General features: G+C 44.5%; 1 protein-coding gene across 1 annotated transcript in view; it reads left to right on the forward strand.

Moving 5' to 3' along the window:
• LOC127645731 (zinc finger protein 721-like) overlaps nt 1-6,654 on the forward strand; it is a 73,200-nt gene extending 66,546 nt beyond the window's left edge. Inside the window, exons 13-14 of the mRNA XM_052129393.1 lie at nt 4,854-4,920; nt 5,173-6,654. Coding sequence (XP_051985353.1) covers nt 4,854-4,920; nt 5,173-5,939 — 834 coding nt within the window. The 3' untranslated portion in view covers nt 5,940-6,654. The remainder of the gene's footprint in view (nt 1-4,853; nt 4,921-5,172) is intronic.
• Nucleotides 6,655-13,627: the final 6,973 nt, after the last annotated feature.

Here is a 13,627-nt window from a genome sequence, read left to right on the forward strand (position 1 = left end):
AGAGAGAGAGAGAGAGAGAGAGAGATTATACAAATACAAATACAAGTCTGTTATCTACAGAAGCAAGGGAATGTAATGGCAGAAGAGGTATTGTATGTTGGATAAATATAAATAGATTAAGGGTAGCTGCTAGTAGTAATCCACTAGAAGTCCTTTTCACTGCATCCAGAGAAATGCTGAATAAGTGGTGAGATCTACTGTATAAGGCAGTATATGATGCACTTAACCTTACTTTTTCACCTAGTATCAAGGGATTGGACATGAGGACACTGCAAGAAAAGAATACATTATCAGGTGAGAATATATCAACCTTAATGTGGAACCCACAAGCATTGCTGCTTCACCTGATGGTACTTGAGATAAAATGCCAACACTTATCTCCACTTGAACTACACTGTAGGATCCTGAATTTTGTTTTAACATAAAGAAGTTAATGCAAACGTATCATTAGCTCACAAGTTCATTGTGATGCAATGCATTGTGACAATCCAGGGCATTTCCATTATCAATGTTCCGAGAAATGACACATTAATTGATGACTTGATAATAATAATCACAACCTCCAGGTCACTCAGGTCCTAAGATCTTTTACCACAATCTGTGCTCCTTTCTGGTTTTTAGTCCGAGGGAGACAAGACTTTTTCTCAGTAGCTGGTAGCTCTGGAACAGCCTGATTGGATCATCCTACTCTATCACCATTTTAAAATGTTTATTGAATGCTTATTTATTTTCTTCAACTTTTGATTTAGCTTAAAGTTTATTTCTGAAAAATTTATCTTATTTTGTGCTCTGTTTTGTTAATTTATTTTATTCTGTTTATTCTTCATTGCTTGCTTATTTTTAGGTATTTGCTCTTATGTTTGTGCTTTTGCATAACATTGCATAGCACCACTTGCCTCTTGACCTCTCCTGCTCCCGCATGCGTCCAGTGATCATCACTCCAGTCCAGTATGTGTCGGTAATGCAACATGAACTGGTTTTCCAATCCGCCATTTCACATCACAAGATGAAGTTGTTGTTATTGTGACGTCATGGACACACCGCCGCAGCTCCGCAGTCTGTTGTGATTTAGTCGATTAAAGGTTTGTGTTTTTCAGCGCTAAAATATATTAAACAATATAACATGTTTACACATAAAAATATGGTAATATTACTTGAAATTATTTAGCGTTTGTGATATAAAACCTAATGTTGTTCAATCTCATTGTTTAGTTCAATTAATCATTAAAACAAGCTAAACTCGAAAATAACACGAATATGGAGGATTAAATTAAATGACATTAAGTCATTTAGCAGAAGTCAGAAGATTTTTCATACAACAGTCATCAATATGCAATAAAGTATCTGTAACGAGCTGAAGCAAAAATTAGAAATAGACAATGTGAAAAAAAAAAATGTGTTTAAAGTTACTTTATAAAGTTATTTTCCTGTGTTCAAATCCCAAACATTCATCTAAATTTGGTTAATTACTGTATTAATATCATTGTTGTCTATTAATAACCTCATCATAAGAAATGTGAATACAAATGAAACCTGTGTTTATTGTGGAGCATGTCTTTTTTGGACACTAAATCAACTCTTCTTGATAAAATATTTATTTGAAAGTCTAAGTATACATTTTTGGCTGATGGAGTCTTGTATTTAATTTACCTTCTCTATCTGTAAAATTAAAAATATCCATGAAAATATAAAGAATATAATATTAAGCTATCTGTGATCAATTTGAAAATATTAAAAGCTTAATCAATCCACAAGATGGTGAAAGGGATGAATGCCACCCAAACCTTTTCTTTCACGGGCTAGAGATGAAAATAAAGTATTTCACAAAGTTCAATATTAGTGCTACACAAAATACATCTTGTTATTGCATGCCAGTTGTTGCATATAGTTTTCCTATTGCTCAGTTTTTTTTTGTGTTTCACGCGATTGGCTGTTCACCACAAACGTCACTCATTCATGTGCACGATGGTGTGAACTAATCTTAACCTCAGGATCAAAGCCTGAGTTACCAGAGAAAGTTGATGAGCAGCATCATGGTACCAGTTAAGCCTGATTGGTTTGGTTTGTTTTTGTCAACTCGAAACCAATTCTGAAACCCTGAGTTTGTTCAACAAGCTTTATGGTATAGGTCACAGGTACCTGTACCATAAAGCGAGTTTCTCTGGCTAACCGGGTAAATTTTAGTTTAGTTGTCAACCCTGGGTTTTAGGTACCATGAAAGTGGGTCGACCTTTACAGGAGTTAATCACCATAGTAACTTATAACCTGGTCTTGGCAGGTTTTATTTTGTGTAACAGATCGCTAACATATGCTGAACCAATCAGCTGTGAGTAAAGTGACATCTCTGACGCAATGAAGTTACTCAACTGTCTCTCTTTAAGGGATAGTTCATCCAAAAATTCAAGTTCTCTCATCCCTCATGCCATCCCAGATATGTATGACTTTCTTTCTTCTGCAAAACACAAATTAAGGTTTTTGGAGGAATATTTCAGCTCTGTAGGTCAGAGCAATGCAAGTGAATGGTGGCCAGAACTTTGAAGATCCAAAAAGCAATTAAAGGCAGCATAAAACTAATCCAGATGACTCTTCTGAAGCAATATAAACGTGGGTAACAATATATTTTACAATTGAATTTACTTGCATGGACGTAAATGCAGTAAATGATGAGAGATTTTTTTGGGAAAACTATCCCTTCAAGCTAGCAATGCCTTGGATGTCCATGCTCTCTCCTCCTCAGTCAGGTTATTGTATTTTTCCTCATGTTTTCTCTGGAAGTGACGGTTCAAATCGAAATCCTTATATACAGTTCCCTACAAACTAAACACAGCTTTTCCGTTAACCTCTGTAAGAAATAGTTCGCATTCCAGGACTTATTGAACACTCTGCATTCTGCATCAACTTTTCTTTTTTCACTGATCATTTCCATTGGCTGATGGATGTACTGCACTTTTGACACATTTCAATTCAATATTGTGTAGTTCCCCGCGTGCTGCCAAAGCAGCGCCAACCCACATCTCAGAATAGCATTCTGAGAATCTATTCTGCTCACTACAATTGTACAGAGCGGTTATCCGAGTTACCGTAGACTTTGTCATTATGAACCATTCTGGTCATTCTCTGTTGACCTCTCTCATCAACAAGGCATTGCCATCCACAGAACTGCCACTCACTGGATGTTTTATTTTGTTTTTAGCATCATTCTGAGTATATTCTAGTGACTGTTGTGCGTGAAAATCCCAGGAGATCAGCAGTTACAGAAATATTCAAACCAGCCCATCTTGCACCAACAATCATGCCACGGTCGAAATAACTGAGATCAAGTTTTCCCCCATTCTGATGGTTGATGTGAACAAAAAACTGAAGCTCCTGATCTGTATCTCCATTGTTTTATGCACTGCACTGCTGTCATACGATTGGCTGATTATAGATAATCGCATGGATGATTGTTGGTGCCAGATGGGCTAGTTTGAGTATTTCTGTAACTGCTGATATATAACCAAGGTTTAACAGCATGCTGCTAACATATTCTATTTAAACATGAATGCCACTCTTAAATCTTAAGCAGCAGATTTATGGTGTCCTTGTAAACAAGCTCAGTTTCTTGGTCAGTTCCTCTGATTTCTGCAGCTGTAGCGCTCTAAAGGCCTTACTGCTATGTCTTGTCAGCCATGTCCTGCATCTTTGCTGTAGCCACCTGCACACTGCCTTCTTTGCTGTAGCAGTCATCAAGTTATTATTAGGTCAAACACAAGCCACTTGTCTGCATTTAACCCAACTTCTGCCATCAAGCATTTAGTCATTCTAAACATTTAACTATATTATTGCATAATATAATTATTGCCTCCATCTTGTTACAATCTTTTGGTTGACACCATAGACTGTTAAAAAGATGGACGACGCCCCTTCGCTCTTTTCCATTGGTGAGAACTGAAGCCGCCAGTGTCCCGATATGGCGCTGACATCTTGGGACTTGAGTCTGCGCAGTTGCGATTTCGGGACCAGACCTGCGCAGTAGTGAGCAGGAAGTAAAGCCGCGAAATCAAGGCCCCGCCCTTACTCTCGCTGAATCAATCGCAAGCACACGCCCCTGCACTTTTGACTTATGACGGTGTGAAATAATTAATTATAGAAATTTAGATATTAAATTTAAAGCTCCAATCTCCTCAGTCCTCCGAAGATCCCGAAAAAAAGTCAGTTGGTGCTTCAGTGACTACTTCGCTCAGAGAACCTGTCAATCACAGCTGTCAATCATGATGTCACAGCACCGTTTTTATAGCATCAAATAACTAACTAAAAACAAACTTATTTTGAAAACAAACACTTGAAATTACATAAACGTGATAGAAACTACAGCAAATGACAGAAACTATCTTTGGAAAAAAGATATGTGAAGTGTAATTTAATTGTTTAGTTGGTCTCACGTCCCGTTGAATAACATGGGGAGGCGGGGTTTATGACCTATACTAGGACCAGTCATCGGGGGGCGATCGAGACGTTTTGGCTTCACTTTTGAGGGCTTGTGCGGCACACTTGGTTGACACTCAGCTAAGCTTACATGGTTACATATGGTAAACAGGAATATTTTATTTAATTTAGGTGTTAATGTAAATAATTAAGGAATTTGTTCCCTTTTGTTTGGCAGATCTGTTCTTCCATACTTTACCACACGGGGATCATGATTCACTTCTGCTGTGAAGATACTGCCACAAGTAATTACAAAGAAATTATGTGATTATTTCCATCATCCTACAGGTAAAGAAAGACAAAATATGGTTTATAAAGAGGAATAACTCAAAGTGTAACCACTGAAGTCTACTGGCACACTATTTGCAAAAATGAATTTTGTTAAAAAGGAGAGTGAAGACATTAGTGATCCAGAGCTACGCAGGATGAAAACTGAAGATACTGAAGAACAAAGAGGTTGGTGTCCATTCTTGATTCTTCATAATGTTTGAGGAACAAAGTTTCAGACAATTCACTAGATCTGGCAGCTGAAGTTATAAAATCATAGAAGCAGTAAAATTACAGTTAACAAACAGTTAATCTACATGAGAGCAACAGCCTTCAGCATAACAAAGATCACATTAAGATACATGGTCATTGCTGCTTACTGGTGTTAAATTCTATTTCTTTTTTTTCAAATTTGTTTCAATTTACTGTGTTCATTTTTAGACTTGATAGAAGTAAAAGTCGAAAGTCAAGAACGGAATGATATAGAGGAGAACCACCATCAATATCATCAAAGAACAAGAGACCAAAAGTATTTTACCTGCCCTCACTGTGGAAAGAGTTTTGCACAAAAAGGAGACCTTAAGCGTCACATAAGAATTCACACTGGAGAGAAGCCTTTCACATGCTCTCAGTGTGGCAAGAGTTTCAGAGAGAGTGGAATATTTAAGTGTCACATGAGAATTCACACTGGAGAGAAGCCTTACGCATGCAATCAGTGTGGAAAGAGCTTCACACAGAGAGGACAGCTTGACGGTCACATGAAAATTCACACTGGAGAAAAGCCCTTTTCTTGCCTTCAATGTGGAAAGAGTTTCAGAGAGAAAGGACATCTTAAGCGTCACATGAGAATTCACACTGGAGAGAAGCCCTTCACATGCCAGCAGTGTGGAAAGAGTTTCAAACAAGCTGGCCATCTCACACTTCATCTGCAAAATCATTCTGGATTAAGGCCATTTAACTGTGAACAGTGTGGCAAGAAATTTACACGGATATCAGATCTAAAGATACACATGACAACTCATACAAATCAAAAGCCATACGTGTGTTCTTTTTGTGGAAAGAGTTTCTCTTACTCGGGACACTTGAAATCACATGAGAGAGTGCACACTGGAGAGAAGCCATACCAGTGTACTTCATGTGAAAAGAGTTTCACCCAGTCAAGTAATCTAAGGACTCATTTAAAAAAGGGTTGTTCAAAATTGTCATAGTGAGCTTTGTAACTTTTAGGGTCAATACTCATGTATTTAATGTAACACAACTTCACTAGGCAGATTTCTCTGAAAACAAGACTTCAAAATGATAGTTTGAGTGTATAAATGTTCATAATTATCATAATCTTGTATAACGGGTATCAACCAGATCTGATGTCATTACCTTTAGAAATGACAGAATTAACCTTTAGCATGTCACATAAAAAGAGTGAAATTCAACTGGGTTTTGTTACGGTCTGTGACTCCAGTTTCGAGTTCTCTCTATCACTCTGTCTCTTGCTCACTCGCTGAGCGAGTATTGGTGTGTGTTCTTTTAGGTCCGCCTTTGTGCACCTGAGACTCGTCTGCTCGTTAAGCCCCGTTCACATTGTCAGCAATTTTGTCACTGGATGCAACAGGAAATCATTCATTTTCAATGAGAGCTGGCGACTTTATGTGTTTTGAGTGACAGTAACTGTTGGCGACAGGATGTGGGAATGTCAAGAGACATGACAAAGTTGAGAAAAGTTTAACTTTATGCAAATGCAGAGCGATATCATGCTGCAACTACCAATGAGAGAAAACAGTGGAGCTCACACCATCCTGTTCGTACTGGAATGGAGTGCAGGAAATATGGAGATGTAAATGTTGTCAATTGATTTAATTTTTCGAAATCATTTATCTGTAACCACATGCCTTTATCTGTAACCACATGCATGGATGTAATAAAACATGTCAGAAATTTGGCATTCTGAGTTTGATTGATATATTGAAAGATCTTTCATCGTGTCGATATGATGCGTTGAGTATTGCTGCAATTTAGAACGCTTTTCCATCCAGAATGCTGGATTGTAGATGAGGATTGCAGTTGCGCTGTGGTATCTCGCAACCGGCACTGACTTCAAAACTTAGCCTAGTTTTTAGCCTTGGCAAACCAACTGTGCACTGCTGTTTGTGTGTTTATGGAAGTTGGGTGTTTGTCAGACATACTGTAACATGGAGACACAGTAGAAGGAAAGGAGGACACAGGGAAACGGGCTTCTCCTGGCACAGATAAGGTCTTTAATTGGCAACTTCAATGCTTTAACAGCTTCACAAAACTCATTAACTTCACAGGTACATGGTTTCAGAAACTCATTTGCTTCACAGATACTAAAACTTGTAAACTCATCAGCTTCCCAGACACTATGGACTTCCTTGTACCAGGATCTCTCTCTCTCTCTCTGCTGGTGGCATGGCTGCTTATATGTCGCTCTCCCCATGCTCACTGGCATTAGAAACAGGTGTTAAACATAATCCAGCTCAGGTGCAAGCGCCCTTACCGCTTTCTCTATCCGGACGGATGCTCGACAACGCCCCTGCTGCCACACGCACAATACAAAGCCATTTTATCAGTTTGCCTATGGGAGAAAAACTACAGATTGATGGTTTTCAGGAGAGATGGGGGTTCCCTCAATGTGTGATAATTCAAAGGATTAGTTTAATCATAGAAGTTACTTCATAATATTACAAGTGTTGTGGCAAAAAATTATTAACCAACCATTATCACTGCGTAAGAGACACTCTGAATCAAACAGTCTTTAAAATAATTTATTCTTGCAAGAAGGACCCAGTCATTACACAGGAGTTACTCTGTGCCATGAGTGAGACGCTGAAGGGGAGGGCTGAATTGTTTTTTATACCTCTTTTCCCCAAGGTCTCCAACAGAAGCAGATCCTCCCCCTCTACATTCCTTAGATACAGGGACTAGGCAACTAGCATTACAATTTCTACAACACAAGTGGTTGTAGATCATCACTACCGGTGAGTAAATTTACAATGTAACACACATTAGTGGTCAACCAATATGTTTTTTTTAGAGGCCGATGCCAATATCCAGAGAGCAGGGTGGCTAATAGGCCAATCAAATGCTGATATAGGATCAGACCAAGAGGGTTCAGGCAGGGTAACCTAAGTAAGTGTCAATGGGACAGGTTGAGGGAGGGAGGGAAGGAAGGAAAAAATGGGTTGGCTTGGAATCAAGGACGAGGACTGGCAGGGCAGTCCAGGGAGGTGTCGATGGAACAGTGCAGGGGGAATTAGACAAGACAAGCCAAGGGGAGCAGAAGGAGTTGGAAGGCATAGAGAAGACCAGCAGGAGGGAGGGAAGGCGGGGAATCCATGGGGGCGGCTCTGAGGCAGGAGCGTGATTTGGAAGCTCCAGTTCCACAGTGAGGTAGGGCAGCTCCAGAGCAGGGATGAGGCCTTGAGGCTCTAATTTGGGGGCAGACTCCAGTGGTGCTGGCCAAGGGGAACCAGGCAGGGCAGACAGGGGGGCAAGGCCTGGAGGGGCCTCCTGAAGTGCAGGATTTGGTGAGGCAGACAGGGAGATTTAACCAGAGTCTAAAGAGAATCCAGCATGGAAACATGAATGGCCCAGACACACAGGAGAGCAGTGGCCATATACAAGATGTAAAGCTCAAAGTGGAGCTCTCATGGCACAACAACCTCCGTGGCTAGAGGAGAGAGAACAGACAGCTGAGGAACAGCCTCCATGGCCATGGTCAGGAGCACAGGCAACAGGGAAATGGCCTGCATGGCCAGAAAAGGAAGTGCTGGCTGCTGGAGATCAGCCTCTGTGGCTGAGACAGGGATTGCAGGCAACTGAGGAACAGATTCTGTTGCCAGGAGTGAGGGGAACAGGAAAATAGCCTCCATAGCTGGGACAGAAAACATGGGGATGACCATCTAAACCGTTGCAGGCGAGGCAAGAGCCCTCCTCCCCCTATTCCTTCTCTTTCACCCTCTTCCTTCTGGGGGAGCTGCAGCACGCTCAGCCTCCTCTGGTTGAGATGCAGTGCACTCGGCTTACTCTAGAGGAGCTGCAGCGCACTCAGTAATCTCTGGAGGCTTTATAGTTGAAAACAAACTTATAGGTCCCCAAAGGGCAAAAACACAGTTGCAGTGTGGGTGGAGAACCGACTGACTAGAAACATGGGAAGGAAAGAAGGAGGGCTATGCTGGGTGGCTGAACCAAGGAACAATGATGTTTGGCAGGTGGGCCAGCAGCAAAGGAGAGTCCAATGGCAGTGGTGCAGCCAGGAACCAACAGGCAGTCCAACAGGAACATGACAAACAAAATCAAAGAAGTGGTTCAAGGCTTCTGATTTTCACACATCAGGACTTAATTCAAGACAGGTTTATTTTAATAAGTCAAGAAAAATATAATGGTTGGAAAATAAATGGGTTTGAAACGTTGCCACAGTTGTTGACAGGTTAAAGTGTGCAGTTGTTAGGGGGAATTCCAGAGTTACCGACATGGTATTTGCAGTGAAAATTTGAAATGTAACTTTACATATACAGTACTCATTAGGGGTGTAACGGTTCTCAGTAAAAAAAAACGAACTTTTTCTTTATGCAGTCAATTAAAACAGTGATGGTCAAAAAACGTATTAAAAACAGGCACATTTAGCAGACATTGCTTGATGCGAGTGCTGTATACTGGTAAATACATCGATATTTGATTAGCTATTAGCTAGCACTAAAGAAAGCATGCCCACCCACCCCATATTTTGAAATTGTTAAGCTTCCAGCAGGGAAAGATGCATTTCGTGAAGAAACACTATATCATATTCCACATGGAGAGAGACAATACACTCATATTAACATTTGACACATAAGAAAAAATGTATTGTGTCAAAAACAAGATTATAAAGACCACATTCCAACATTAGTGCATCCATCAAACCCTGAACATCCCCACCAAACTAACAAAAAAAAGAAAAATGTGCAGATTAACCCAGCACACGACACCGCCAACTGGTGTCCATCCCTCCAAACTCAAAGAGTCCATGCACACACCGGATTTCTAGAGATAATTTACCTCCAGAAAGTATGGGTGCGATTGCAAAGATTGAAGTCAATGACAATGTTTTGATTTCCTTTCTCCAGAATTTGTTGTACAGCCTACTCCTGGTGAACAAGGTTTGAAATTAACACCCGTTTTTCATGCAGAGTATTTTGCTGATGTACCAGCCACTGTGGAAGGCGACCAGTAAGACTTCTCGGAGTGATATTGTCATAAATGACGGTGAAGGTAGGCACGGGACAAGGGATCTACTTGCAGCAAAATCTTTATTAAATCACAAAACAAAACACGGAGGGCATACAAAGGGTTAACCAAACACGGAGATCATACCAAGGGTTCCACGGGAGAAAACGAAGACCAAGAGCACGGATAACAGACGTCCACATACATCAAAGACCGACAAGGGAAAGGAGAAACAGACACGGTTAAATACACGAACACAATGAAGACTCAACGAGACACAGGTGAGAACAATGAAGAGTGCAGGCAGTGAGAGGGGCCGGGAATTGTGGGAATTGCAGTTTTACGCTCGGACAGTGAGACTACAGGCGGACAACAGGGAAAACGTGACATGGAATGGGAGCGGTGACAGGTGAGACGGAAAACACGGAGCAGACCAGGAAACATGACATAAACGTGATGGGTGAAAAACCGAGAACATAGGACAGACAACACCGGAACGTTACATAATCCCCCCTCAAAAGGACCGGATTCCAGACGGTCCTAAGAGACAGGAGGGAAAAAACAACAGGAATAAACAGATGTACAGGGCGAGAGGGGCTAGAAGGGAGGAAAAACAAATGGACCAAAGGGGATACAAGGCACACAAAGACAGAGTAAGGGGGTACAAGGAGCAATTAGGCCGTCCATGGGGGCACAAGGGGAAATTAGGCAGTCCACGGGGGCACAAGGGGAAATTAGGCAGTCCGTGGGGGCACAAGGGGCAATTAGGCAGTCCATGGGGGCACAAGGGGAAATTAGGCAGTCCACGGGGGCACAAAGGGAAAGGTTTAGGAGGCCAGGGAGGTATCGAGCGGGCAGGGACAGGTTTCGGTGGTCTGGGAGGTGTTGCCCAGGCAGGGTCGGGTTTAGATGGCCCGGAGGCTGGCCGTACGGCAAGGGCCGGTTCAGGGGGCCTGGGAGGAGGCCAAAGGGCTAGGGCTGATCCAAGGGGCCTTGGAGATAAAGCTGAGGGAGGCTCTGGGGGCTCAGGAGATGGTGCTGAGGAAGGCCTAGGAGGCGGAGCCAAGGATGGCTCAGGAGGTGGAGTCGAGGGCGGTGGCGCCGTAGGCAGCTCTAGAGGCGAAGGCCTGGAAGGCTCTGGGGACGGAGCTGAGGAAGGCTCAGGAGACGGAGCTGAGGAGGGCTCAGGAGGCGGAGCCGAGGGCGGTGGCGCCGTAGGAGGCTTAAGAGGTGGAGCCGTAGAAAGCTCTGGAGTCTCTGGGAGCAGAGCCCTGGGAGGCTCGGGAGGCGGAGCCATGGGAGGCTCGAGAGGCGGAGCCGTAGGAGGCTCGAGAGGCGGAGCTCGAGAGACTCGAGAGGTGGAGCCCTGGAAGGCTCGAGTGACTTGAGGGGCGGAGCCCTGGAAGGCCCGAGTGACTTGAGGGGCGGAGCTCTGGAAGGCCCGAGTGACTTGAGGGGCGGAGCTCTGGAAAGCTCGAGAGGCGGAGCTCTGGAAAGCTCGAGAGGCGGAGCTCTGGAAAGCTCGAGAGGCGGAGCCCTGGGAGGCTCGGGAAGCAGAGCCCTAGAGGATTTGAGGGGCGCTGGCTGTTGGACGGTCCTGGCTGCTGGCGCTGGCTCTTGGACGGTCGAGGCTACAGGCGCTGGCTCTTGGACGGTCGAGGCTACAGGCGCTGGCTCAGGGACGGTCGAGGCTTCAGGCGCTGGCTCAGGGACGGTCGAGGCTACAGGCGCTGGCTCAGGGACGGTCGAGGCTACAGGCGCTGGCTCACTGACTTCAGGGGCGACAGGCTCACTCACAGTGATGTGCGTAGGCGTTGGCTCGCTCACCGTGATATGCGTAGGCGCCGGCTCGCTGACCGTGGCAGGCGCTGGCTTGCTGACCGTGGCAGGCGTGGGCTCTGGCTCGCTGACCGTGGCAGGCGTGGGCGCTGGCTCGCTGACCGGAATCTCGAGGGGCGGTTCGTCGGCCGCGAGTTTCTTCAGGGTGAGACTCACGTACTCCCTCCACGTGTGCTCTCCGAATTCTGGCGCTTCCCGCCACTGGGCTGATGATAACCCGCCCCGGTAGATGAGCTTCAGGGAAGCGTCGTCGAACCCGGTGTGGATGGCGACCGTGGAGAAGAGCCGTGAGTACTCGTGCACGGGAAAACCTGCATGGGCCAGTGTGGTGAAAACCGCTGCTAGATCCATATGCGGTTCGGTCTTTCTGTCACGAATGATGGTGAAGGTAGGCACGGGACAAGGGATCTACTTGCAGCGATATCTTTATTAAATCACAAAACAAAACACGAACAAAGAAAAAACATCCACGAGGGGAAAAAGGGTAAAACAAAACACGGAGGGCATACAAAGGGTTAACCAAACACGGAGATCATACCAAGGATTCCACAGGAGAAAACGAAGACCAAGAGCACGGATAACAGACGTCCACATACATCAAAGACCGACAAGGGAAAGGAGAAACAGACACGGTTAAATACACGAACACAATGAAGACTCAACGAGACACAGGTGAGAACAATGAAGAGTGCAGGCAGTGAGAGGGGCCGGGAATTGTGGGAATTGCAGTTTTACGCTCGGACAGTGAGACTACAGGCGGACAACAGGGAAAACGTGACATGGAATGGGAGCGGTGACAGGTGAGACGGAAAACACGGAGCAGACCAGGAAACATGACATAAACGTGATGGGTGAAAAACCGAGAACATAGGACAGATAACACCGGAACGTTACAGATATATAACAAGACGTGCATTTGATGAAACATTATTATATTTTGAAGACCAGACGAAAGAAAAGCTGCCAGTGCGTGTCTGATTTGATGTGTGCACAGTGAGTTCTGAATGCAATGAAAGCGCTTCTCCTATGACAAGCACATTCATAAAGTTCTGGGCCACGGTTCCCTATAACTATTGATCTTAGCTGTTAAGAGTAGGGCTGTCAATCGATTAAATTAATTACATGGTGTCCCGATTAATTAAAGGCATTGATCGTCCTTTTCAGGACGTGTCTTTTGAAAGACGTCTTTCCGCCTCTGTGTAGTTTCAGGATGTGGTTGATTTCTCCCCACTTCAGACGGTCATAAATGCTGCCTTGCGTGCCTGAGCTGCGATTACACGCAGGCAGCGTTTTATGAATGGTTTATGTTCTCAGTACGAGAACATAGCCATGGCAGCATTGCGGTCGCGGCTTTCTTTTGTCATGAGAGAAAGCCACTTCAGCCGCCCCCCGCGCCTCGCCTCCTTCCTATGGGATTGGGGCAGGCACCGCGGGCGATGAAGGCGATTAGGGGACAATGATGGGCTCCGTTTGGCGGGTAAATCCACTCTAACCACCTTCCTCCCCGGCACACTTGCTTGCTCAGCGCTCGGGATGAGTGCGACCCGCTTCACGGCCAGCCGGCTGGTCCCTTGATCTCCCGGAATTGGATGACGACATCGCCGCTGCATCGGAGACCGTTACAGTGGCGTCTGATGCTGATGACTTGTCTGGGCCGCTACCTTCGGGTCTGCTCGCCCAGTCTGAGCCTGACGCACAGAGGTCCGCTCTGCTTTGCCGGGTACCGCGAGCGCGAGGCTGGACCGGAACCCCCCCCCCCACGGCTACTTGATTAGTTCCGTGGGCATGTGTATACCCGGAAGGCTTCCAAGCTCTCCTGAGACGGACGACCCAGAGA

Source organism: Xyrauchen texanus, chromosome 6 (genome assembly GCF_025860055.1).
Source record: "Xyrauchen texanus isolate HMW12.3.18 chromosome 6, RBS_HiC_50CHRs, whole genome shotgun sequence".
NCBI lineage: Eukaryota > Metazoa > Chordata > Actinopteri > Cypriniformes > Catostomidae > Xyrauchen > Xyrauchen texanus.